The following is a 22,512-nucleotide window of genomic DNA, read 5'->3' on the forward strand; positions in this document are numbered from 1 at the left end:
CATATACCGCAGAGGGTTTCCTGTGCCTTGTGCGTGAGAGTAATAAACACTTTGAAAAGGTTCTCTAAGCCTGAGTCCAGAGACAGCATCTCAGGACTTTGCAGTGTGTTGCAGTCTGGTCACCAAGCAGGTCTTGGATGTCCTCCATCACTAGTGGCATATTCCTGAGCTGAAGTTAGCAGCTGACTGGTCTTCATTTACTGGTGACAAAGAAATCACTATCCTAAGTGGTAAATGTTTGAGACCTAACCCCCACAACAGAAGAATTTTAGTGTTGTGTCAAGCAGCCACTTAGTACACAAGTCTCTTTTTAACTCCTATATGTATCACACCTTGGCTGCATTTATCCCACTGATACTGTTCTCAGACAGTGTTGAGATGTGTGTGACCTGTCCCTCTGCTTGCCTGTGGTGCAGGCTTCCTATGCTGCTATAGAAATAGCTTTCTCTTTTCTTCAGGGCTTGGTGAAATTCTATAGGAATATAGGAAATGAGGTTTAAAGTTAATAAATGCAATAACCTGAAACAGAATAATAGAATTATAGAATGGTTTGGGTTGAAAGGGCCCTTAAAAATTATCTCGTTTCAACCTCCCTACCATGGACAGGGATGCCTTCCACTAGACCAGGTTACTCAAAGCCCCATCTAGCCTGGCCTTGAACACTTCCAGGGATGGGGCATCCACAGCTTCTTTGGGCAATCTGTGCCGGGGCCTCACCACCTTCAAAGGAAACAATTTTCTTCCTGCTATCTTATCTAAACCTACCATATTTCATTAAAAGCCAGTCCCCCTTGTTCTATCACTGACACATGGAATCGAGGGAAGGTCCTCATGGAAAAAAAAGTGATTAAGCTTGCCCAGACTGAGACCCATAATTATGTACCCCCCAATCTGTGTGTTGGATGACCAACCCAGAGGGGCTGCCTATGCAACAGAAAACTGAAGCTATGAGAGATCTACTTGGTGGTGTTCTTTCCCTAATAAACCATTAATGCTCCTGGTATTGTCTGGTATATCCTGTATAATTTGGCTTACAATGAAATAATTTGTTGGCTTCTTTGCTTTGCTACTTTAGATATTCCGGTTGAAGCAACTGAAATTTTAGATCCCTTGTATCATGCTGGTTTCTTAGCTGAATGATCAAATACACAGCTGAATGGAACAGAACAGCTCTCAGCAAGAGTGTAAGTAAGGCTCTGGTTTACCTCTGGCTCATTAGCAAGATTCCTTATTCACTCTACCATTGCCCTACTTCATTTCAACTACTTCATTTGTGAAGGTTGTTTTCACCAGACCTTATGAAATTATGGATTTGGTCTGACTGTTCAGTCCGGCAGCCAGTCTAGACAAGGGGTCTGTCTCAGTTAGACAGGACCAATTACCTTAGAAAGGAAATGGAAGAAGAATCCTGGCATCGTGTTTCCTAATCCCCTCACTGTCTCCCAGTCCTGCCTCTCCCACATTCCTCCTGCTTGCTCAGCTGCAGTGGTAGGTTGGGCAGTGTTCAGCACTGCTCCTGCCTCTTCTGACAGAGGAGCTCTTCTACAGCCTCCTACTGAGTTATCAGCCTTGAATGGCATCAGGCATATTTTCCCTTTCCTTCTTGGAGCCCCAAACACCCTTCAGCCACCATCCTTCCACCACCTCTCCATATAAATGTGACAAGGCTGGAGGGTGCTGAGGATAGGCCCAGTGATGTGAATTTGACAGGCAGTTGAAAATGTCTCCTTGTAGGAACTGAAGCCAGGAGTCCTACAGGATAAGTCAAAGCACTTTTAGTGCAGATCCATTCTCTTAGTATTTTTTCATTCTTCCGTCCCTCCCCTTTTTAATTTGTTTTTTTTTTTTTCAATTTAAATCTCTGGGTTATAAGAACAGATAATGAATGTCTGGTAATTAGCAACCTCTCCAGGAAGCTGTGGGATGCTTGGGAGAGCCAGGCCCTGAGATAGCCTCACGGAGGCTGTGAAACCAGGCAGTGCTCTGCTGACCTTTGAAAGCTGCTCGTGGATCTGCACAGTGCTCTCCTGGCCAATGCCAGAGCTGTGAAAACAGAGAGGAAAACAGTGTGGATCAGGTGACTCAAAACCACAGCAGACACTGCTTTTGAAGCAGCACAAATCCCCAACAGAATCACACAATTAAAGGGGATTAAAGTCCTTGTCTTGTTATTGCTTGAGTCGCTGCCAAAACTTCTCTTGGCTGGTGAAGAAGAGGCTTGGCCCGGTTGGTGCTGTTAGCCACAGCTCTCCAAGGGATGCTCTTTTCTTTGAAAGCTTTGCCCGAAGTGAAAGCAGGAGGTTAATTCTGTGTGAATGCTTGGTAGTGTCCATTAGTTTGTCGGGGTGAAGCCTGAAATACTTGATGTTGATCTGTAACTCCCTTGGTCCCCTGAGTATTGCTGGGCTTGCAGACAGCCTCTTCGCATGTGATAAGGCAAGGGTTCCCTGAGCAGCTCAGGGTTGCACATCCTAGAACTAAGGACAATTGGACACCAGCGTAGCATTGTAAGAAAAAAAAAAAAAATCAGTTTAGTTCTGTCCTTGCTCTGCTCACTGTAGGAGCCTGAGAAATTGGTTTGCTGGATATTCCACAGGTTTGGGAAGGTAACGAGTTTTTTGCTGGTTGAATTCTGCTTTGTATGAGCTAGGACGGCTGGAGGAAATTGAATTTATGTTCACGGATTGGAATTGATTTTTCTTTTCTCTTAAGGAGCTTAATTATTCAATATCCTGGGCTTTTGTCTTCTGAGCCTAGAGAGTTTAGGAGGCACCTCAATAACATAGAAAGGTTTGGTCATTTATAATCTGATGTCCATTAAGGATGAATTGAATTAATGTGTTGTGAAGTCTAATCCTATGTGGCCATCTTTGGACATACTTGCTTGTCATTCGTACTCTCCAGGCCTCTTGCAAGTCAGAGGTATGGAAACAAATAATTAAAATCACTTCACCTATTTTTAATCGTTTAAACCATGGAGGTGTTTTGATTTTTTTTTTAAACTAGCTTCTAAAGTTTTTTCTCTACAATAGACATTAAATCCACATTGAATGGGTTTTTGAGTACTAGAGGGATTTTAAGTATCACAGTAGATAGGAAAGCATGGTGAATGAAAATATGTTAAAAGCCATTCTCTAGGCAATCTCCCTTCTCTTAATGGCAGGACAATTCTGAAGATCAAGTCTCTATACCTGCAGAGAGTTCACTTTACTCCTCTGAGCTATCAATTTGCCTTCAGCAGGACTCACAGTGGATTTCAGCTTAAGTGTGCTTTCAGGAAACCACTGAAAGGGGCAAGTAAAAGAGCCCTTGTTGGCAATTCTGAACTATAAGAAAGCTTCAAATGGATGCTTACAGGAATCGACTTGTTGATTACCCACTGAAAACATAGGGAATAATTTTTAAATAATTTATTTTCTTTATCTTCCTCTATGCCCTTGTTCTGTGGCCCAGGAATTAATCACACGGTATTTGGAAACGACAAGGAAAAATCTATTCTGATATCTCTTGTATCGTTAGCCTTGTTAAAAATAATAAGAGAGAGCATATGCTCTTTCATTTTAAAAGAGTCTGAACTGTGTCTGCTGTGAACATTATTCAGCAGTCCCTGGAGAAATTTCTGAGTCAGCCAGAATCCCTTCAGGGTCTCCTGTTGCAACACAGTCTATCAGCACTTTCCCAAATAGAAGCCAATGCCTTTTAAGTACAATCCAGCTTTTCACTGGAGTAGAAATGAACAATGCATCTCCTTTTTTTTGAAAATAATTGTATTTTTTTAAGATTTGTGTTTCCCTATAGAGTGACCAGGATACAGTAAAACACTGAATGAAAATATACAGATGTAAAACAGACACAGACTGTAAACATCAATGCTGCGATGACAGCTGCACGATCTAACACATCTTTACTTTGTACATTAGCAGAACAGGCTGTCTAAGTGAGTTTTTCTCTGTAGCCACACCAGGATAATGAATTTGTGTTTATTCTCAGGAAATGGTATTCCGTTTGGATACCCAGAACCTGGAGTCTGGCAGGTTGAAATGCCGTTCGATCCCCAGCAGCCGTTTGCTTCAGTGCTGGCAGGTAAGGAGCCACCAGAGCCGGGTGCTTCCCTCGGACCTGCGATGGCTCAGGATGCGAGCCCGGGGGCTCAGCAGATGTCACCGCTGGAGCTCCTCTGGCGCTGGTCGTGTTTCCAGTGCTGGTCTGTGCTCTCAGAGCTGGGGAAGCCTTCAGGCTGCAGACAGCACAGAGCTGGAAGGGCAGCCGTGCAAACAGAAGCATTAGAATGCCTGTAAAGCCTCTGTCAGCTGGGCAGGAAGGCAGTTTCATCCTCACCCAGTCATTGCTCCTTTAAGAGGACAACAAAAAAACCTGCAGGGACAGGGAGTGATTGAAGCCCTTTTGGGCCTCTTTCTGCAATTATCAATATGTTCTGCCCTTTGAAGTCTGCTGACATGCACTATTTCCATAACTACGTTTCTGAGGTTTCTATTTACTCGAGTAGCCACTTCTGAAGCTGGGAGCCGAGGAACAGGACAGTGCGCTCTGCCTGCTGCGTGCATCGCAGCACTGTGTGGTCTGACATTTGGGGCCGAGGAATGTCAGCTTGAGTGATTTAAAACCACTCTAAGAGCTACTTTTGTCATGGTTTGGTTCATAGCTTTGGACAATTCTCATTTAACTTGTCTGTCAAGCATATGAATACAAGATGAGAGTGAAGCACCATGACGTTTTCATTTACAGCCAGAGAGCAGTGATGACAATGCTTTGAAGTATCGGTCACTCTGTGTTATAAAAAGAATATGACTAATGTTCAGTCTTTATTCTCAGATAATAAGATAGATGATTTGTGATTCTGACCCTACAGATGGGGCAGGACTTCCTTTATTAAAAACAATAGATTAAAGCCTGTGCTTATTCTTCTCAGAGACCCCTAGTACTCTTTAATGACTGTGAAGTCTATTTTTAAAATGGGAATCCAGAAACTTTAACTTTTTTTTTTTTTTAATGCAAGCAGTAGAACTCTGTGATTTATTGCAGCATTTCCTAATTTCAGTAGCATTCTAGTGCTTTGACTGTTCTATTAAATCTTGTGAAATGAAGAAGCTGCTCTCCTTTAGCTACCTAAGACATGAACTTTGCTACGTAACAATTTTTTGCTCTAGATAAAATTAAGGGTCAGGGTATTCTAGTATCCCTTTTTTGATTGTGCCTGGTGTCAAGTGCTTCACAATAATGTACAAGGAGCACTGTAAAGAGTTACAGGCCTGACCAGAGAATGTGTTTCTGCTCTATCTTTGGATGCTAACCTTATTCCCAAATGAACGAGGAGAGCAGTACAGTTCATGCATAAGATGCTGCCCTGGAGCTCAGGTGAGATCATTTCCCATCTCTGCCACTGATGAGCAGAGTAACCTTGGTGTGTCACTTCTCTCTGTCTACCGCCAAATGGCAGTAAAGATTACTTGTATCCTTCAGAGAACACTTTTTATTCAGTTATACATTTATGAGCTAAGTAATATCTAACTGTATTTTCACTCATATATGTAAGTTAATGCAGCTGAGTAATTTTCATTCTTTGTAGAAATAGGTCATCTGAGTACTACATGACATATCACTTCAAGTAAATCCCACAGATAAATTGGAAAAACTAGTCCTTTTGACTGAAGAATCACCTGCTGATCATCCATCCTCTATTACAAATTACCACTCACCAAAACTGTTCAGGACGTAGCAGGAACTTGGAATGAGAGATACCAAACACTGAGAGAAGTGCTGAAAGTGCCTTGTCAGCAGAGCCTAAGCAAGGATGGAGAATTTCTGTTGGCCCTTCAGATGCATCGATCACCGAGTGCCTGTCAGTTGGCAAACACCAATTACCCTGCCCATTCCTCATTATGACAAATACCTTTCAGAACGCACTATTGCCCAATAATCTGTCTTGTTGTACAGTGATAGTTTGTAATTAAACTTCTTGTTCCCTGGAGGGCCCTAGTTTTGGCTTCCTAAGAGAGAAAGTGCAATGTGATAGATGTATCGCTTTTTTTCACTTCAGACGAATGGAACAAATGTCCAGATTTGCCCGAATGACTGCCAAAATGCAATCTTTAAAAATTCAAAACAAAACAAAAAAACTAGCAGTTTGTTTATTTGAAGGAATTCTGCCAGTATTTGGAAGCAACATAGATGCAAGAACAAATGGTTATTTAATTATTTTAAAGCACTAGTATTGTATTTATTGGCCTATTGTTTGTCCTAAATTCAGCTGTTTCCATGATGTTTAGTCTTCTTAATACAAAACGTAAATTCACAGTTAATATCCTGAGGATTTTTAAAACCCTGGGCTAGGGACGGGCACAGGGACAACGTAAGGGGGGGCTGGGCTACCGCTGGGCCCGCAGGGGCTGGAGGGGGCGGCGGGAACACCGGGGCTACCGGCGGAGCCGCCCCGCTGGGACAAGCGGTGGAGCCGCGGGCGCTGCCTGAGGGCCGGGACAGGCGGGACCTCGGGCTCAGGAGCGGCGCTGCAGCTGCGAGCGGCGCCACAGGAGCCTGGGCTTGGGGGGGGCAGGCGGCAATGGAGGGGGCGATGCTTCCAGGGGTCCCAGCCCTTCTCTTTCTTGTTTCCCCTTTGCGCCTTTCCTTGGGTCTCTGACAGCTTTAAAATTCTTATCCCTTAGACCCTATGTTTCCCACCCAGCATGAAGCGTACTTGCTTTCTTCTGCGTTAACGAGTTCTTTTGAATTTATAAATACTCGTATTAGCGGTGATGGCGCCCGCCCGCGGAGTGATCCGCCAGGAGGGACTATTTGTGATGCGGTCCTGCCCGCGGAGGGATCACCGGTGATGCGGCCCCACGCGGAGTGATCCGCCAGGAGGGACTATTTGTGATGCGATCCTGCCCGCGGAGGGATCAGCGCTGGTGCCGCTCCAACCGCGCGGCCGTGAAAAACGAGCTTCACTCTTTGTAGAATTTGAAGGAAAGTTGAAGAAAAGGGACAGTTTAATGAAAGTTTAATAAAATCAGGAGACAGCAGCAAAAACGCCGCTACGGCCGGGTGCTTCGCAGAGAGACAAAGGCGCACCTTTACAGCCAAAAGAGCCTCTTTAACACCGAGCTCCCTCTGCCGGCTCCCAATCCCAGCCCGCGCTCCCGGGCAGGGTTTCTTTGGGACCAGGGCTGCGTTTCCATCCTCCGCTCTGGGAGTCACCAGGTGCGTTAGGAACGAGCCGATCCCGCTCTCTGAGACACAAGGGCTCGCTCCAGGAGACTGTTCCTGTTCCTCTGTTCCAGCCGCTCTGCTCTCCCCAAAGCACCATTTCCTCGGAGCTCCTCTGAAACTGCATTTCAATGGACCGAGGGCTCCAGAAGCTGCAGTCGTGCAATGGGGTTTTTTTGGGAAGCGACCTTAAGCTCTTGCAGTTCCACCTCTGTCATGAGAATTTCAGGGCTCTAAGACTCACAGAACGATTTGGGCTTGGAAGGACCTTAAAGCTCATCCAGTGCCACCGCTGCCACGGGCAGGGACACTTCCCACTGTCCCAGGCTGCTCCAGCCCCAATGTCCAGCCTGGCCCTGAGCACTGCCAGGGATCCAGGGGCAGCCACAGCTGCTCTGGGCGAACTCTGCTGGGGTCTCCCCCACCTCCCAGCCAGGAATTCCCAATTCCCAATCTCCCATCCATCGCTGCCCTCTGGCACTGGGAAGCCATTCCCTGTGTCCTGTCCCTCCGTCCCTTGGAAATCCTTTCTCTATCTTTTCCTGCGGCCCCTTCAGGCACTGGGCGGCCCCCGCTGGGTCACCCCGAAGCTGCTCCTCTGCCGGCCTGTCCCGGGGTGTCCGGTGTGTCCCTGTGTGTCCCGGTGCGTCCCGGTCTGTCCCGGGGTGTCCCGGTGTTTCCCGGTCTGTCCCGCTGTTCCCCGTGTCGCTCCGCGCGCGCTGCGCCACGTGACTCTCCCACCGCCCCGCGGGGAGGGGGGGCCTGACCCGCGCCACGCCCCCTGCGCGCGCGCTCCGCCGGGGTCACGTGGTTCCCCGCGCGTCACGTGATCGGGGCGGCGGCGGCGGCGCGGGAGCCGCCGGGAAGCGCCAGGCGGGACCGGGCCGGGATCGGGCCCAGCGCAGCCGCGGCCCTGCCCGAGCCCTGCGAGCCGCCAGCCCGCCATGGACCGCCGGGACCTTTCCGGATCGGCCGCCCGCTTGGCAGCCGCCCCCCCCTCCCTCCGCCGGGCCCGCCCCGCGCCCCCCCCGGCGCTCCGTGACTCGCCGGCGGCTCCGCGGCTCCTCCGTCGTTCGCCGGTGGCGGCAGCCAAGAGATGGTGCGGGCCCAGCGGAGCGACCAGCGCAGGTGAGCGCGGCCGGGCCTGGCCTCCCGCCGGCACCGGGGCAGCGCCGGGGCCGCGCCGTCCCCGCCCCGGGCACTCCCGGCACATCCCGGCACCCCCTGGGCGGCACCGGCGGGCCCGAGGGCGGCATCGGCCGCTCCAGGCGCAGCTCCCGCCGGGACCCGCGGCTTTCCCCGCGCTCGCGCCCCGCTGTGGGGGACACCCCGGGAGGGCGGGGGTCCCTCCCCGGGCAGCGCAACCCGGGGCATTTCCTGGAACGGGGACTCGGGGCGGGCTCGGGGCCGGCGGGGCCGCTGCGCTGCCCTCCCCGCTGATGGGTTGAATGGTGTTCCGCTCATTGGCTTTGTCAGGGCTTTGTTCCTTCCCCTTTGCTCTCCCGGTTTGCGGCCGGAGCCGCTCCGGGATGGAGCGGGCCAGCACCGGCACGGGCTGCGGGGCTCTGGGGGCGGCCGGCGGCTCTGGGCGGCTCCGCGGGGCTGCCGTGCTCGGGGAATTGGCTTCCGCCGGCTGCTGCCGAAGGTCAGCGAGGGAAGAGTCGCGGGTCCGGACACAATCCCGTCCGGACTGAGTGGGTGGCTCTTACGTAAAGCCTCATCCTTGGGGGGGGTTGTGTTGGACTTTGTAAAAGAGCAGTCGCTTAACGTTCCTGGGCTCTGGGCTGACTTTTTTCCTTTTTTGCCATTTTTCAATGAACAAACCAAAGCGAGAAAGTGTTGAGAGGTGTAAGCCGGGTATCGGTGCATTCAGTGCTGTGCCTGTGATTCTCTTCTGGAGATGAGCAAGTGGTTCACTGGATTCTGGGGGAGAACTGAGTGCTTCTGCCCAAAGCTCGCTCACAGCCTGGGCAGATGCTGTACAGTGGAAAGGGAAAAGGGGCAGGTGTGGGACCCACTGTCCCCCCGGCTCATCTCTTGCCTTATGACGGCCTTGTTTGGTCATTTTCTCAGGAGTGCCGGTGCTTTGAAGCATTCCCACGTTCCCAGTGCTGGCAGCCAGGCACCCACCTGCCCCTGTGGGACTGCCCAGGCCCTTCCTCAGTGCCACTCTTTGGAATGAGCTGGTTCTGCTGGGGCCTGTGTGTTTATTTGTCACCTGGTCTCCCTCCCAGCTACTGAACTCCTCTCAGGTGTATTCCTAGTTGCTGACATTCCTTTAAAACTACCGAATTCTTCTCTCAGGTCCCTGGCAAACGGGGCTTTGCAGCCTGGGGGAGTTATTGCAAAACGGGGTCTAGTGAAGTGCTCTGCAGGAGTGGTTGTGCACCTGAGTGGTCATTTAATTGTCTCCTCTAATGAGGGAAACGTGATTAAATGATGCCTTTTCCTGGTCTTAAAATCAAGAGTCATACACGGTTCGAAGGGGAAAAGGGATTTTACCTTGGTATTTATTTTAAGGATCCTTAGGTGCACACGTCCAGGTCATATGCATCGAGATGCACCCCGCCGAGTCTCTGTGTCCCCCCCTCTCCCCCAACATTAGGTGTAACATTATAGGTGTTACTAATTAGCATATCTATCAAAGATTCCCCAATGAGAGGCTCAAGTGAGCCCCCCTCCCCAAGGAACCTTCCCCTGGATGGTTCTATCTTGGTTTACAGAATGTGTTCTGGAGAGGACCGTGGGGTCTGGGGCACACTGATCCCTAGCTACGAAGCTTCTAAAATGTTGAGTCTCTCAGCTTGACAAACAAGTCCAAGAATGTAGGCAAAAAGCACTAGGAATACAGAATTTGTAAAAAGGTACAACAGGGGTATAAAAGAAAAGGCAAAAATCCTCATGGCATCACTAGCAATCTTGTGCCCGTTGCTGGGCAGTTTCAGCTCGTGTCTGTGCTATGTCATGGGTGTCTGTGTTCTGTAGTTTGTGTCCATCCTCTCCTGTGTCACAGGCCTTTGTTACATCTCGGTGCTTTATGGGCCTCGCTCTGGGCCGTAGCGGCAGCGGGGGTCTCTGCTCGCGTGCTTTCCCGGATCGGGCTCATTCCGGCATCTTTACAGTTTTGCTTTTGGAGACCAGGAGAAGTACACAAGATGTTCTCCTCCATCTTCCTTCTCACTTTTGGTAGTATCTTTTCTTTCATGGGCCATGGACTTCTCTATGAAGTGTATTAGACCCTCCTCACTGTGGTAGTTCCATAGGTTCCATTGCCTCAAAGCATATCGGGTCTAGAATTTATCTTCTGGAGAGTTATCTCAAGTCCTCGTGTCATCTTTGCTTCTATTTGGTGTGCTTACACTTGGAGCTGCCCTGCCCTGGCACTTAGAGTCGTGGCTGGGTTGAACAGTTGTAAAACTTTGTGGTTCATCTCTTGGCTGTGGGGTTTTGTGTAGAAAACTTATGGGCCTGGTGTATGGGGATAACTCCGAGCTGTCAGCTGCTTGTAGACTGTCTCATGTTGTCTTGCAGGTCCCCGAGGCCGATTCTGATCCCTGCAGTCACCGATGCTACCGCTTTTCCCAGAATCTACCCTTCCACGTCAGGGAGCAGCAGTTGGAAGATGTGTTGAAGCGTCTTCATCGGTGGAGTGTTGTGAGTAAGGGCTGCAGTCAGTGTGTAAGCTGAAGAAGGGTGTCTGTCTGTGAGAGTGTGTGTCTGTCTGTGTCTGCGTGTGTCAGTCTGTGAGAGCGTGTGTGACTGGTTCTAACCTTGTGTGGGGGATTTTTGCCTTTCAGTTTTTTCAACTGATTTTTAACTTTATAATAAGAAAACAGCCAGCTGTGAGGTTTTTTTTCCCCCCATCTGGGTTTTGTTTTTCCTTGGTCCCGTCCTGTCTGCGAGGTGATGTTCATCGCCAAGGTTTGGGTGCAGCCAAACAAACAGCCTCCCTAACAGGGTGGAGAGTACCCAGTGGAGGTTAGGAATACAGGGAAAAGGTGCACCAGCCCTCATACCACCCCTGACAGCACCATTTTCCCCCCACCAGCAGCACAGTGCAGCAACCCTGGAACCCTCACTGCAGCAGAGCTCAGTAACCCTGGTGCTGGGATAACCCTGGAACCCTCAGAGGAGGACAAGCCCCACACCAAAAAGTTAGGGATGACAGCTGCAGGCTGGAGAGTGACAGGTACGGGTTGAGGGCTGGGGCGTGTAGAGCAGGAGTGAGGGGTTCCAGGCAGCAATAGCAGTGAGGGGTATAAAGTAGAGGGGGTTAAAGGTTAGGGGATAAAGGGACAAAAGTCAGGGCATAGGTTGGGGGGTCAGGGAATCAAAGGTGAAAGTCCAGGGGTCGAAGGTCAAGGTGGTCAATGTCAAAGCACAGAGGTCACATGTAGAAGGTTGGGGCAAAGGTCACAGGGCTCAGGGGGGTCAAAGGTCCTGGGGTCAGGTGTCATGGGTCAAAAGGCAAGGGTCAAAGGGCTCAGGTTGGGGGGGGTCAAAGGGCAGGGCTCAAGGTGTAAAGGTGGATGGTCAGGGGTCAGGGATCAAAGGTCAGGTTGTCAAGGAATGGGTCGAGGGGTCAAAGGTCAGGGGGGGTAAAAGGTCAAGGCTCAGGCTCAGGATTAGAGGTTTCAGCATGATTTTCCATGGTGGTTCCCAGTGTGGGGACACGGGGTGTGGGGTCAGTGGCGCCGGGGGCGGGCAGGAGCCCCATGGGCAGTGGCCGGCAGCGGCGGGGACGTCTCCATCCGGGTCGCGCCCCTCCACTCCCAGCAGAAGCCCCCCTGCGCCGTGCGGTGCCCGGCCGCACTCCTTGCCCTCCCTGCCGCTGCCTTCCCGCACTCCCACCGCACCCCCTGCTCCCCTCCAGCCCAGGGAAATGCAGGAAAACACAAAATCATCGAGGTGGAACAGTCACCGGAGCTGCCCGAGCCATCCCCCCGCCTGAAGGCGGCAGCTGCCCAGAGCCGGGAGCACCCAGCAGGATGCAGCTCCTCTTTCCCAGGAGCTGGAGGCAGGGTTTCCCAGGCAGGGGGAGCAGGGAGAATTTCAGCTCCCAGCAGCTCTCTGTGAGTGCTGGATGGACTCTGGGCTGAGCCAGGTGGGAGGTGTGGGTGGTGTTCATGTCCTCAGGAGCTGCTCGAATCCACCTTAAACTCCTGGAGTGGTCTGTGCTGGGAAGAACCTTACAGACCATCCTGTTCAGCCCCTTGCCATGGTCAGGGACACCTTCCTGGGGTGTCTGTGCCAGAGTGATGGAATGGGCAGGACTTTTTCCCTGAGCCCAGTCCCGGGCAATACTGGGGTTCCCATGGGAAGAAGCCTGTGAGCTGCATTTCCGGAGCTGGGAGCCTCCATGCCTGGGAGTGTTTCCAGTACCGCTCTTTGGTTTTTTCCATAACTGGGCATGATGTTTCTCCCCAGAGCAAGGTGGTTTTCCCTGGATTGTTGGGGTTACACACTGGCTGTTTGACAGCTCTGTTGTCTCTTTGTCCTGAATGGAAGAGCGAGGAACGGGAGATGCTCCCAACTGTCACAGGGATGTGGGAACAGCCCAGTTCCAGTGAGGAATGTGACGCCCAGCTTGTGGCGTGTGCCCTGAGATGGTCTTTCCTGTTGTTTTGTCCTTAGAGCCTGTTGGAGTGCTGGCCTGGATTTGGGAGGAGCCAAGTAGCCTGAAGCAGTGAGGTTTTTCCTGTCAGAAATCCATGGTGGGGATGTTTTCCCTGGCTGTCCCAAGGGGAAGGAACAGCTCTGGAGTTTTTGCAGCCACAGGCTGGGGATGCATCCCCTGAAAACCAGTTCAGGATCGTTCATCTGACTCTGTCCCTGACCTGTGGCTTCCAGGGAGCCTTCTGGTCTTCTGGATATTCCCAGGAGAGGATATTCCACCACCTGACTTTTAAGCCAGGAATTGCAAACCCAGTAAGTCAGTCACATTCTATGGGAGCTGCCCCAATGGTGGGATGGCAGATGGCACACCCCACGCTGCTGTTTGGGACATTCCCAGCTGGAACGGGAGCCAGCTGGGCATTTTGGAGCGCTGAGGCCACAAGGGCAGCCTTGAGTGGCATTCCCAGGCAATGCTGAGGCATCCCATGCCTGTGGCACGTGGCAACACATGCCTGATGTGGAGCAGAGAGAGGAAGGGAGAAATTCTGAGTTGATGGGAGGAATGGAATTGGGCTTTCCAGAATGGAATTGGTATAGGTGCTGATGGAATCATGGGGTGGCTTGGAAGGGACACAAAGACCCTCTGGGCTCTGTTTTCCCATCCCATGGCAAAGAACACATCCAAAACTGCCTCCTCACCCTCATGGAATGGCAATGGGTGTTGGGAGCTCTGGCAGGAGCACCTGGAGACCAGGTAAGAATAGCAATGGGATTGTTTTGGCTGCTGCTGGATGTGGTTTTCTCTTTGCAGGATGTTCCTCTGACCGATGTTTTCACAGTAGCTTGCTAGGCCTCATTTGAGGATAATTCCAAGAATTTGGAAGTAGTTGGAAAAGAGTGAGGAAAAAAGGTGAACCTGATCCGTTTCTAGTAATTCTGAACTTCTCTTGCAGCACCATTCTGAAGGAAAGCTGGTTAAAGGATAAAGATGCAGAGGAACAAGTGTTGTCAACCCCCCTGCCTCCCTGACAGAGCAAAGCTTTCTGCAATCCCAGTAAATCTCTTGGAGAAACTATGGGATCACAAGGTTTCCTAGGAAAGGAAAACTAAGGACAGAGATGAGGAAAGAGGCTTCCAATTAATAATGATTTGATGGAGGTAGGAATGATTCTTGTATGTTTGATGCACCCCTTTTTATTCCTGGGATAATTTTAAATGATTTCTTTAAAAACTCATTTTGATTTGGGAATTCAAATTAGAGAGGAAGCGATGCAAAATAAATGCAGGGAGAGATCACAGAATCATCCTGGAATGGCAGAATAGTTTGGGTGGGAAGGGACCTTAAGGATCACCTCATTCCATCCACAGGGTGCTCCAAGCCCCGGCCAGCCTGGCCTCGAACACTTCCAGGGATGGGGCAGCCACGATTTCCCTGGGTTTATGGGCACAAGAGGAAATTTCCAGCAGGAAGTGAGGGATTTCCTTTGCTCTGCCTGGCCCTAGCAGGGCTTTGGGAGGCAGAGGGTGTGGGAACAGGAGCTTTGTCCACTGCCTTGGGGGAGTCTCTGCTGTCCCAAAACCCAGCCGAGCAAGTGGTTGTGGTTTAACATCCCGTTCAAAGGAGATGCCAGGCCAGGAACGGGAATGGACTGCAGAGCAGGGATGGTGCCCAGCAGAGGGGTGACCGTCCAGGGGGTCCCAGCAGTCCATCCCTGCTGGCCAGGTTTGGGATGAGCAGGTTGGTGACTGTCCCTGTGCTTGCTCTGCAGGATGAGGAAGCCAGGCCTGCTGAGGAGGAAGATGAGGAGGTGTGGGAGGATGGAGACAGCGGCCACCAAAGGCTGCAGAAGGCACAGATCCAGGTAGGAGACGTTGCCTTCCGAGGAGAGGGACTTGTCTGTCCCGTTGGAATTTGGGGCGTGAGGCCAGTGGAACAAAGGGTTTGATTCCATTTTCTTACTCGGGTTTTCACGTGCCTTAAGAGAGCTTTGTGAAAATGTCATTATCCCTGATTGAATCTCTGGAAAACAGGGATTGAAGCTTTCAGAAGGGGCCCAACCCTGCCTGCACGTATCCAAGTGCAGCCCCCACTCCCTGTTTTTGTGTACAGCTGGGATGAGACCTCAGCTGCTGCTACTTGCCCACTCACAAGTTGTGTAGCTCAGAGCCTCAGCCATGAAGGGCCAGGCTGTGTTTAAAACAGCCCAAGGTACCAGAGAGCTGAAGTAATTTCCTAGCAGGTAACTTGACTTGGAAGCTGCATTCTAAAATTTGTCCACATTTAATTTATGTCCCACGTGGAGACACCTAAAGAAGCAGAGGTGGGGTGTTCCTAAGAAAAGAACATCTAAATTCTTTGGTGGTAGAGGGCTTAAAATTAAAGTCTGAGTGGAGGTGCCTTTAGGACACTTCCATTCCAGTATCTGAATGGAATTTACATGAAGTATCCAAATCCTGACAAGCTTGTATGAACTCCAAAGCCTCTGCAAGTGTTTTACAGCCAGGGAAGGAGATAAGAGTCTGGAGTCTCTTCCCAAAACCTGGCTGCTGGTTTGTTTGGCCAGGCATAGGAATAATTGTGTATTCCCTGGGGCTGTCCTTATGGGGAGAGGTTTACTTATGTGCCCTGGGTTTATTCAGTGCCTCTTCAAAGTGATGGAAACTGATTTCATTGAAATGCCAGGGGTGCCAAATGTTTTCCCCAGCCCGAGCTCGGAGCCAGCCCAGTGGGAAGTGGTTTAATGGCCATTTTCCCACTCCCTCGGGGCAGCAGCACTGGAGCACTCGCACCCAACCGTGCCCGAGGTGCCGAGTACTGGCAGGAGGCAAAGCCGGGGACGGGGCAGTAGGAGCTTGCAGTGCTCCTGGAATCGCAGAGCTGGAGCTGTGGGTTAGAACTCCCAGGAGCTGCTGCCTCACTCAAACCTCGTTTCAAGCTCAGCATCCCTCCTGCTCCCTTGGAATGATTGTTGCTTCTGTTGTTGCTCTTTCCCGATACATGATGATTATTATTGTAAATTCCCACTCCATTTCTTCCATAGCCCTTTGCTTCCCAGAGGTGGTGCTTTAGGCAAGCCCCTCCAGCCTGGGAAGGTGCTTTTGGCTCCGCACTCATTCCCAGTCCCCATGAGCAGCTGGACCTGTGCTGCCCCAGCAGGTGCCTTTCCTTCCTTCCTTCCCTGCTGCACTTTGGCTTTTCGAGGGCTCTCTGGGGGGCTGAGGGAGAAGTTCTTTGTCATTCCAGGGCAGCATAAGCCCTGATCCCACTAAAAGCAGGAGGAATCATTTCATCCTTGTTTTTGGATACACCTTTAGTGTTTTCTCTCTTTTGCTGACACTGTGTGGTGAAGCAGCAGCTCCCTGGAATAATTTTTATTTGTAAAACAGTGAATTCCCTGCTGGAATCCCAGTCACAGCCCCCCAGATCAATGTGCAGTTTAAGGCCTTACACCCTGACCAGGACAAGTTCCTGTCCTTAGACATGGAAAACAGGGGAGAACTCAGACTGGATTGGAGCCAGCATCCAGAATGGGGAAAGTGAGGCAGCGTGCTTGGAGAAGGCTGGGGCTGGTACAGGGGGTGTTCCCCGTTGGATGACACCCGTGTGGAGCCGATCCTTCTCTTCCTTTGTCCAAAGTCCGATGGCAAAGGAGTGAAGAACCCACAAGTGGGGCCTGGAAGGAAAACAGTTCTGTTAAAATTAGGCAAAGAATGCACTAAGTAAAAATGGACATCCTTTTTATGTGTGAAAGAAAGTAGGGGAAAAATGTTGAAAAAGAGTTCTTTTATTTGGTGCCACCTCTCATTTTTTTATGGATAAAACCCTCTAGTGAGCAATCAGAACAGGAGTGGGAAAGCCAGGAGCCTTTGACTTCCACAGTGAACTTAATTTCCATGCTTAATTTTAACAATTTCCTCTCTCTCTCAGGGCAGGAAAACCCACTTAACTTGTCCCATCTTTGCCAAAAGCTTTGGTGTTTGAGCAGCCAAACCCAAGGAGCTCTGGCCCCACCAGCCTGTACTGGAGGGCCCCTGGTCCTGCCCGTGGTGTGGGATGAATCCCCAGTTGTCCCCAGAGGGGGCTGCCCTGGTCCCTGCAGTGCCCAGCACCTGAGACAGAGAGAGCCCTGTCCAAAGGGGCCTTTGGCACCTTGTCAGGAATGTGGCAGCAGCCCCAGGAGCAGGCTGGAGGTGAGAACTGGGGCTGTGTTTGAGCCTGAGCAGGTCAGCTCAGTGTTTACCTGTGGGGGGAGCTTGGCCCCACACTCTGAGTTGAAGCGGGATCAGGGTGACAGATGCTGCATTTTGGGCACCCTGAGAGTTTCTCTCCCCCCTGGAGCTTTCCTGCAGGGATGGGGCAGGGCAGGGAGCAGAATTAACCCTGCACCTCCCGTGGACACTGCTGGCCTTTGTCTCTCTGTTGTGCCATCAGCCTGTGGGAATTTGCTGCTGCCGCTGCCACCCCACCTGGGGGCTGCGTGCTCCTGGCAGCCCTTCCCAGCCCCACACCTGAGCTCCAGCGGTGCCTCCGGGCTGTGTTGGGAGCGTTTGCTGGGAATGGGCCTCATCCCTGGAGTATCCTTTCCTTCCAGAGTGGATGGACAGAGCTGCTGGGCTTGTCAGCTTCAGAGTTTGATTGCAAAAGTCACTGCAGGGAAGAATGACAAGGAGGTTTGTCAGAGTGGTGCTGTCAGACCCCACCTGCCAGTCTGTGCTTTGGGTTGGAGGTTGTTGTGTATTGGCCCTGCAGGCAAGGAATGTCCCCTTCCCACCTCAGCCCAGCAGCTCCCAAGGGCTCTTCCTGGAGTACTTATTCTTTGCTTCCCTTTGGGCTAACTTAATCTCCACCCTTCCATGAGCAATTCCTTGGCTTCTCCTGGAGAAAACCCCACGGCAGAGGCAGTCTGCAAAGGAGCCCAGAGCTGTGCTTGGAGCAGAGAGTGCTGAGAGCTGCGGGTGCCTCTGCTGCCCCAGGCTGGCAATATCCCCATGGAACAGACTGGGCAAATGGGATTAGAGGGAGCACAAGTCCCTTCAGGGAAGGGGTTTTCTCCTGTGCAGATCAGGCACAGGGCAGGAAGGGAACTTTGGAAATCAGCTGATTTCCCCCAGAAAGCATCACTCACATCAGCATGGATGACATGACCTGTGCCCACCGCTCACCATGCACCCGGCCAGAATCAAGAGCAAAGGTTGGTTTGGGTGTGAGCACTTGAAATAACTTGGAAAGAGAAGCAATCACCTTTTGCTGCTTCTTTCTTTCTTTCAGATGCTGGGATTGCCTCTGGGCACGTGTGCTGAGCTCTCCCTGCAGGGAACCATCAGGCCTTAACAGCTGTGAGGTTGTGTTCTTCTCAGTGGGGAACTGGAAATAATTATTAATTAATTAATTGCAGAAATGTCTTCTGAACCTTTCCCCTTTCCTGGTAGATCTTCTCTCTCTGCCTCTGAATTTACAGCTGTTCCCTGGTGTCATTGGCCCTGCCTGAATTCCTTGCAGCTCCTCACTGGGAAAACCTGGGGTGACTGAGAGGGGACACAAGAATTGTTTGTGTAGGAAAATGGGAGGGGATGTCGAGGGGAGCGAGGTGGCATTTTTGAGGGAAAAGCTGAGGTGATGTTTAGGAGAGAGAATGCACATTTTTGGGGCAGAAAAGAGTTAATATTGTAGAGGAAGGAAAATTTGGGGGGTAAAACTTGATGTAACCTGTAGGGGACAGAATGAATATTTTGGCATAGGCATAGAGGAGTAGACAAATAAGGAAAATTTTGGAGGCAAAGCGTGACAAAATCTCAAGAGCAGAGAATGATCACTTGGAGGGAAAAATGAGGTGATGAGTACTGAGCATGTGGGGAAAATCTGAGCTAATCTCTAGGGGAGAGCATGAACACACTGAGGTAACATGAGGGAATCAGTTGTGGGCAAGTAGGGAAACTTGTGTAAAAAGAACATTAAATAAGCTGTAGAAAGAACATGTTGAGGTAAAAATGAGGTCATCAGTAGTAGACAGATGGAAAACTTTGGTGGTAAATCTTGATAGAAGCTATGTGGTAGAAAGTAAATAAATATTGAAGGAAGAAGAGGGAATCAGTAGTGGACAGGTAGGGGAATTTTGGGGGGGTAAAACTTGAAATAATCTAGAGGTTGAGAATGAATATTTTGAGGTAAAAATGAGGTAATAAGTTGTGGACAGTTAAGGAAAATTTTGGGGGTCAAACTTGAGGTAATCTCTAGGGAGAGTATGACACACTGACATAAACTGAGGCAGTCACTGGGGCTAGGCAAGGAAATTTGGGGTGTAAAACGTGGGAAGATCTGTAGGGCAGAGAATGAACATATTGAGGAAGCAATGAGGTGACCAGTAGTCAAGAGGAGGTAGAATTTGGGGGGCAAACCCTGAGGTAATTATGGAGGAACAGTAAGTGTTTTTGAGAAAAAATCGGACCTAATTTGTAGGGGACAGAATGAACATTTTGGGGATAAGACAGACAGAACTTGCGTGGTTTTGGTTTTACAATCTGGTCAGTATACAGGGGACAAAACAGACATTTTGGTCATAAAATCCTAGTTAATCTGTAGAAGAAAGAACTCCTATTTTGAGGTAAAAAGGAGGTGATCAGAATTGGGCAGGTAGGGAAAATTGAGGGGGTAAAATGTGAGGTCATCTCTAGGAGAGAGCAGGAGCATCCTGAGGTAAACTGAGGGAATTGCTGTGGACAGGTGGGTAAATCTGGGGGGTAAAACTTGAGGGAATCTCCATGGTAGAAAAGGAGTATTTTGAAGTAAAAATGAAGTACTCCGTGGTGGAGAGGTACAGAAAATGTCGGGGGTAGAATCTGAGGTGATCTGTAGCAGAGAGAATGCACTTGATGGGGTAAACTGAGGTTTTATGGCCAGGTAGGGAAGTTCTGAGGGGTAAAAATTGAAAGTGTCTGTAGGGTAAAGAATGAGAATATTGAGGTGGAAATGAGGAAAGAGGTAGTGGACAGGTGGGGAAAGTTTTGGGGGCAAATCTTGTGGTAATCTCCAGAGCAGAGAAAGAATGCTTCCTTGTAAAAAATGAGGAACTCAGAAGGAGACAGATGGGGACATTTTGGGGGTAAAGTCTCAGATCATCTCAAGGTGAGGGAAGGACTATTTGGAGGTGAACTCAGGACTCACTGTGTCCTCCTTCCTTGGCAGCAGCTGGCAGGGAAGGGAGAAGAGGCCTCGGGCTGGAGAGGGGCAGGAGAAAGGCACTGTGGGCAAAGGGACCTCCCTGGCATCCCCAGGGCACCTGTGGGGAACAGAGTGGACACTTTGGGAGCAAAGGGAGGTGAGTGGATTGTCCCTTTGGGGGATGCTGGGATTTAAATCATTCTATCCATTTGCCTGCTGACATTTCCCAGCCCAGGGGCTTTGGCTGCCAGGGCAGCACAAAGGTTGTTCCCTGTGTGGTGCCCAGATTTGGGGTTAGGCTTTGCTAGTTCACATGAATTCTACCCAAAGCCCTGAATTGCCACTGGAATAGCCTCCTAGTGCCTCCTGGAGCATGGATATTCCCATGCAGAGCTGCCTATTTAACAGCAGGTGTCAGGAAGTAGCAGAGCTTCCAGGGAAGCTCAGCAGGGTCAGGGCAAGGACAGCTTCATGTTCCATAGAATTTGCTGTTTGTAACCCTCATCCCCCAGCCCCCCCCACCATGTCCCTGGGGCACCTGACAGAGTTCCCTGGAATTCAGCTGCCTGCACCCCCCGAGCTCGGGCTCCAGGTGATATTTGGAAGCAGGAGAAGGCGCTGGCCGGACGCGCTCCCAGCCCGTGCTGAGGCAGCCCCTGTGCCCATGGGAGGAGTTCTCTCCCTGCAGGAGCTATTTCATTGCAGAGCCTCTGGAAGTTCTTTTCCCTCAGGAAAGGGATGCACATCCCTGCCTTCAGGGCACCTGCAGTGTGAGCCACCTGTGAAAGCTTTCCATCAGTTGTGCAGTTCCAGCTGGTTCCCCAAAAACTGCCAACTCAATCCAAAGAGATTTCTCTGCCTCTGACCTTTCATTTGAAGGCATCTCTGAGGGCATTGCTTGGCATTTCATTGCTGTGGGGGAAGCTTGCCTTGGCTTTAACGCTGCTGAGGGATGATGTCCTCAGGCTGGAAGGGAAGGCATTTTGGGTGGCTGGGACATAGCTGGCAGGTGTGTGGGAGGTCGGCAGCGGGAATTGCTGTCTGAGCCCCTCTGCAAACAGCCCGTGCCGACATTCCCCGGTGCCAGCTGTTCCTTGGGGTATTTTTGGGGCGTCAGTGGGGTCTGTCGGGGCCGAAGCATCTCCGGGTGCCTGTTCAGAGCAGCCCCTGGCCGAGGGGCCGCCCTTTATCCATGTCCATCCCAGCGCTGCCCAGGCAGCCCAGTGCCCGTTCCCGGGATGTGTGTTTGGCATGCTGTGTGCCACAGGCAGGACACTGCAGGCACAGCTCCTCTCTGCAAATCCAAAGCACAAGAGCTGCTGGTTCCCTTCCTGGGGCTGCTGGCCTTCTCCCTCCCCCCCGTTCCCTGCCAGCTGGGACACACAGAAGGAGCACCAAGGAACACTCCTGGCAATGAGCAGGAGTCACTGAGAGCTCTGTGCAGCTCTGGGCCACAAAAGCTGCCTCAGCCGCCACTGTGATTTTGGCCTGTGAACACTCACCTGCGGGAAATGCCCCTCTGCAGGCAGGAGCAGCTCTGACACTCTCCAGAACTTTGGCCATGGAGCAAGTGAACCCTCAGGACTTGCCTTGCTTCTTTCTCCCTGGAAAGGGACATGGAATGAGCACCTTGACAGCTGTTGGGGAAATCCTGGAAAGGGCAGGAAATCAGGGCTATGGGAAGAGTTTTGTGCTGTCCCCCAAGCGATCACCTGTGGTGTTCCATGATCAGGTGCTGGCCATGGAGCTCTGCCCTGTGGCCATGGCAGGGGCTGGGGTGTAAAGCAGCATTAGCATAAAAGAAGGAGCTGTATTTGCAAAGGAATTACCTTGCTGGCACTTGGCATTGCCATGCCAGGCAGGACATTGGCAGGAGCTGAGATTGGCTTGGTTGGAGCAGGGTGCTGAGAATGGCCAGGTGTGGGTTCAAGGCCCAGATGAGGCATTCACATAAGGGTTCGACTTGGTGCTCCTTGTGTATCCATTCCCACTCAGGAGATGCTGTGCTCTGGAAATAAAGAAGAAACAGTTTCCACTGGACTTTCAAAGCCAGAGGTTTTTGCACTGGAGAGTGCAAGGCGCAGAGAAAGTGGGGGGGGGGGGGGGGGGGGAAGGAGAGCATCAGGTAGCGGCTGAGCGGCCCGAGGCCCGGCCCCAGAGCGGGCGCAGTCAGAGCAGGAGCGGCAGCAGCGGACTCGGCGCCAGCGCCCGGCCCGGGGGAGCGGCTCCTCCCGGCCGCGGCGCTGCAGCCGCGCTCGCTGGGCGGGGGCGCGGCGGGCGGGAGGCCCCCGGGGGAGCGGCCCCGGGGCGGGGGGAGGCGGGCGCTGCTCTGCGCAGGGGGTGCGGCGGCCTCGGCAGCGCCGGGGCTGGGGGAGCTGCGCGTCCCCGCGGGGGCTGCGGGCGGGCCCGGGCCGGGAGCGCCGCCGCTCCGGTTCCGCCCCACGGGGCGGGCGGCGCTGCGGGAGCGGCGGCCTCTGGGGGTGCCGGGGCCAGCACGGGCGGTCCCCGTGCCC

The 22,512-nt window shown here is 51.6% G+C and overlaps 2 protein-coding genes and 1 long non-coding RNA gene across 9 annotated transcripts in view; 2 read left to right on the top strand and 1 right to left on the bottom strand.

The window, feature by feature from the left end:
* Positions 1 to 6,320, top strand: part of LOC138111003 (semaphorin-3D-like) — a 31,587-nt gene extending 25,267 nt beyond the window's left edge. For 5 of the 7 annotated variants that reach the window (XR_011151219.1, XR_011151220.1, XR_011151221.1 and 2 more), the window contains 2 exons: positions 1,076 to 1,184; positions 3,991 to 6,320. Coding sequence is in view for 2 of the 7 variants with exons in the window: in XM_069016157.1 (XP_068872258.1) it covers positions 3,991 to 4,287 (297 nt within the window). In the remaining 5 variants the exon portion in view is untranslated. The remainder of the gene's footprint in view (positions 1 to 1,075; positions 1,185 to 3,990) is intronic. The other 2 variants (XM_069016158.1, XM_069016157.1) reach the window with 2 other exon arrangements.
* Positions 6,321 to 6,773: 453 nt separating this feature from the next.
* LOC138110966 (uncharacterized) lies at positions 6,774 to 11,868 on the top strand. The gene is made up of 4 exons (XM_069016110.1): positions 6,774 to 6,847; positions 7,980 to 8,352; positions 10,756 to 10,882; positions 11,273 to 11,868. Exons 1-4 carry the CDS (start codon positions 6,774 to 6,776, stop codon positions 11,422 to 11,424), a joined length of 726 nt encoding a protein of 241 aa, XP_068872211.1. The 3' UTR covers positions 11,425 to 11,868.
* A 4,739-nt stretch (positions 11,869 to 16,607) lies between these two features.
* Positions 16,608 to 22,079, bottom strand: LOC138111004 (uncharacterized). Its single transcript, XR_011151224.1, has 2 exons — positions 21,502 to 22,079; positions 16,608 to 18,205 (listed from the first exon to the last, which is right to left on the bottom strand). It is a non-coding gene; the product is annotated as an uncharacterized lncRNA (long non-coding RNA).
* Positions 22,080 to 22,512: the final 433 nt, after the last annotated feature.

The sequence above is a fragment of the Aphelocoma coerulescens genome, chromosome 5 (assembly GCF_041296385.1).
Source record: "Aphelocoma coerulescens isolate FSJ_1873_10779 chromosome 5, UR_Acoe_1.0, whole genome shotgun sequence".
Classification (NCBI taxonomy): Eukaryota; Metazoa; Chordata; class Aves; order Passeriformes; family Corvidae; genus Aphelocoma; species Aphelocoma coerulescens.

Bases quoted from the DNA above. Each gene is read 5' to 3' on its own strand.
- LOC138110966 (XM_069016110.1), top strand. From the start codon at position 6,774: ATGGCGCCCGCCCGCGGAGTGATCCGCCAGGAGGGACTATTTGTGATG. The intron at 6,848-7,979 runs GTGATGCGGCCC...CCCCGCGGGGAG, and splicing joins TGCCCGCGGAGGGATCACCG to GGGGGGCCTGACCCGCGCCA. The intron at 10,883-11,272 runs GTAAGGGCTGCA...TCCCCCCACCAG, and splicing joins TCATCGGTGGAGTGTTGTGA to CAGCACAGTGCAGCAACCCT.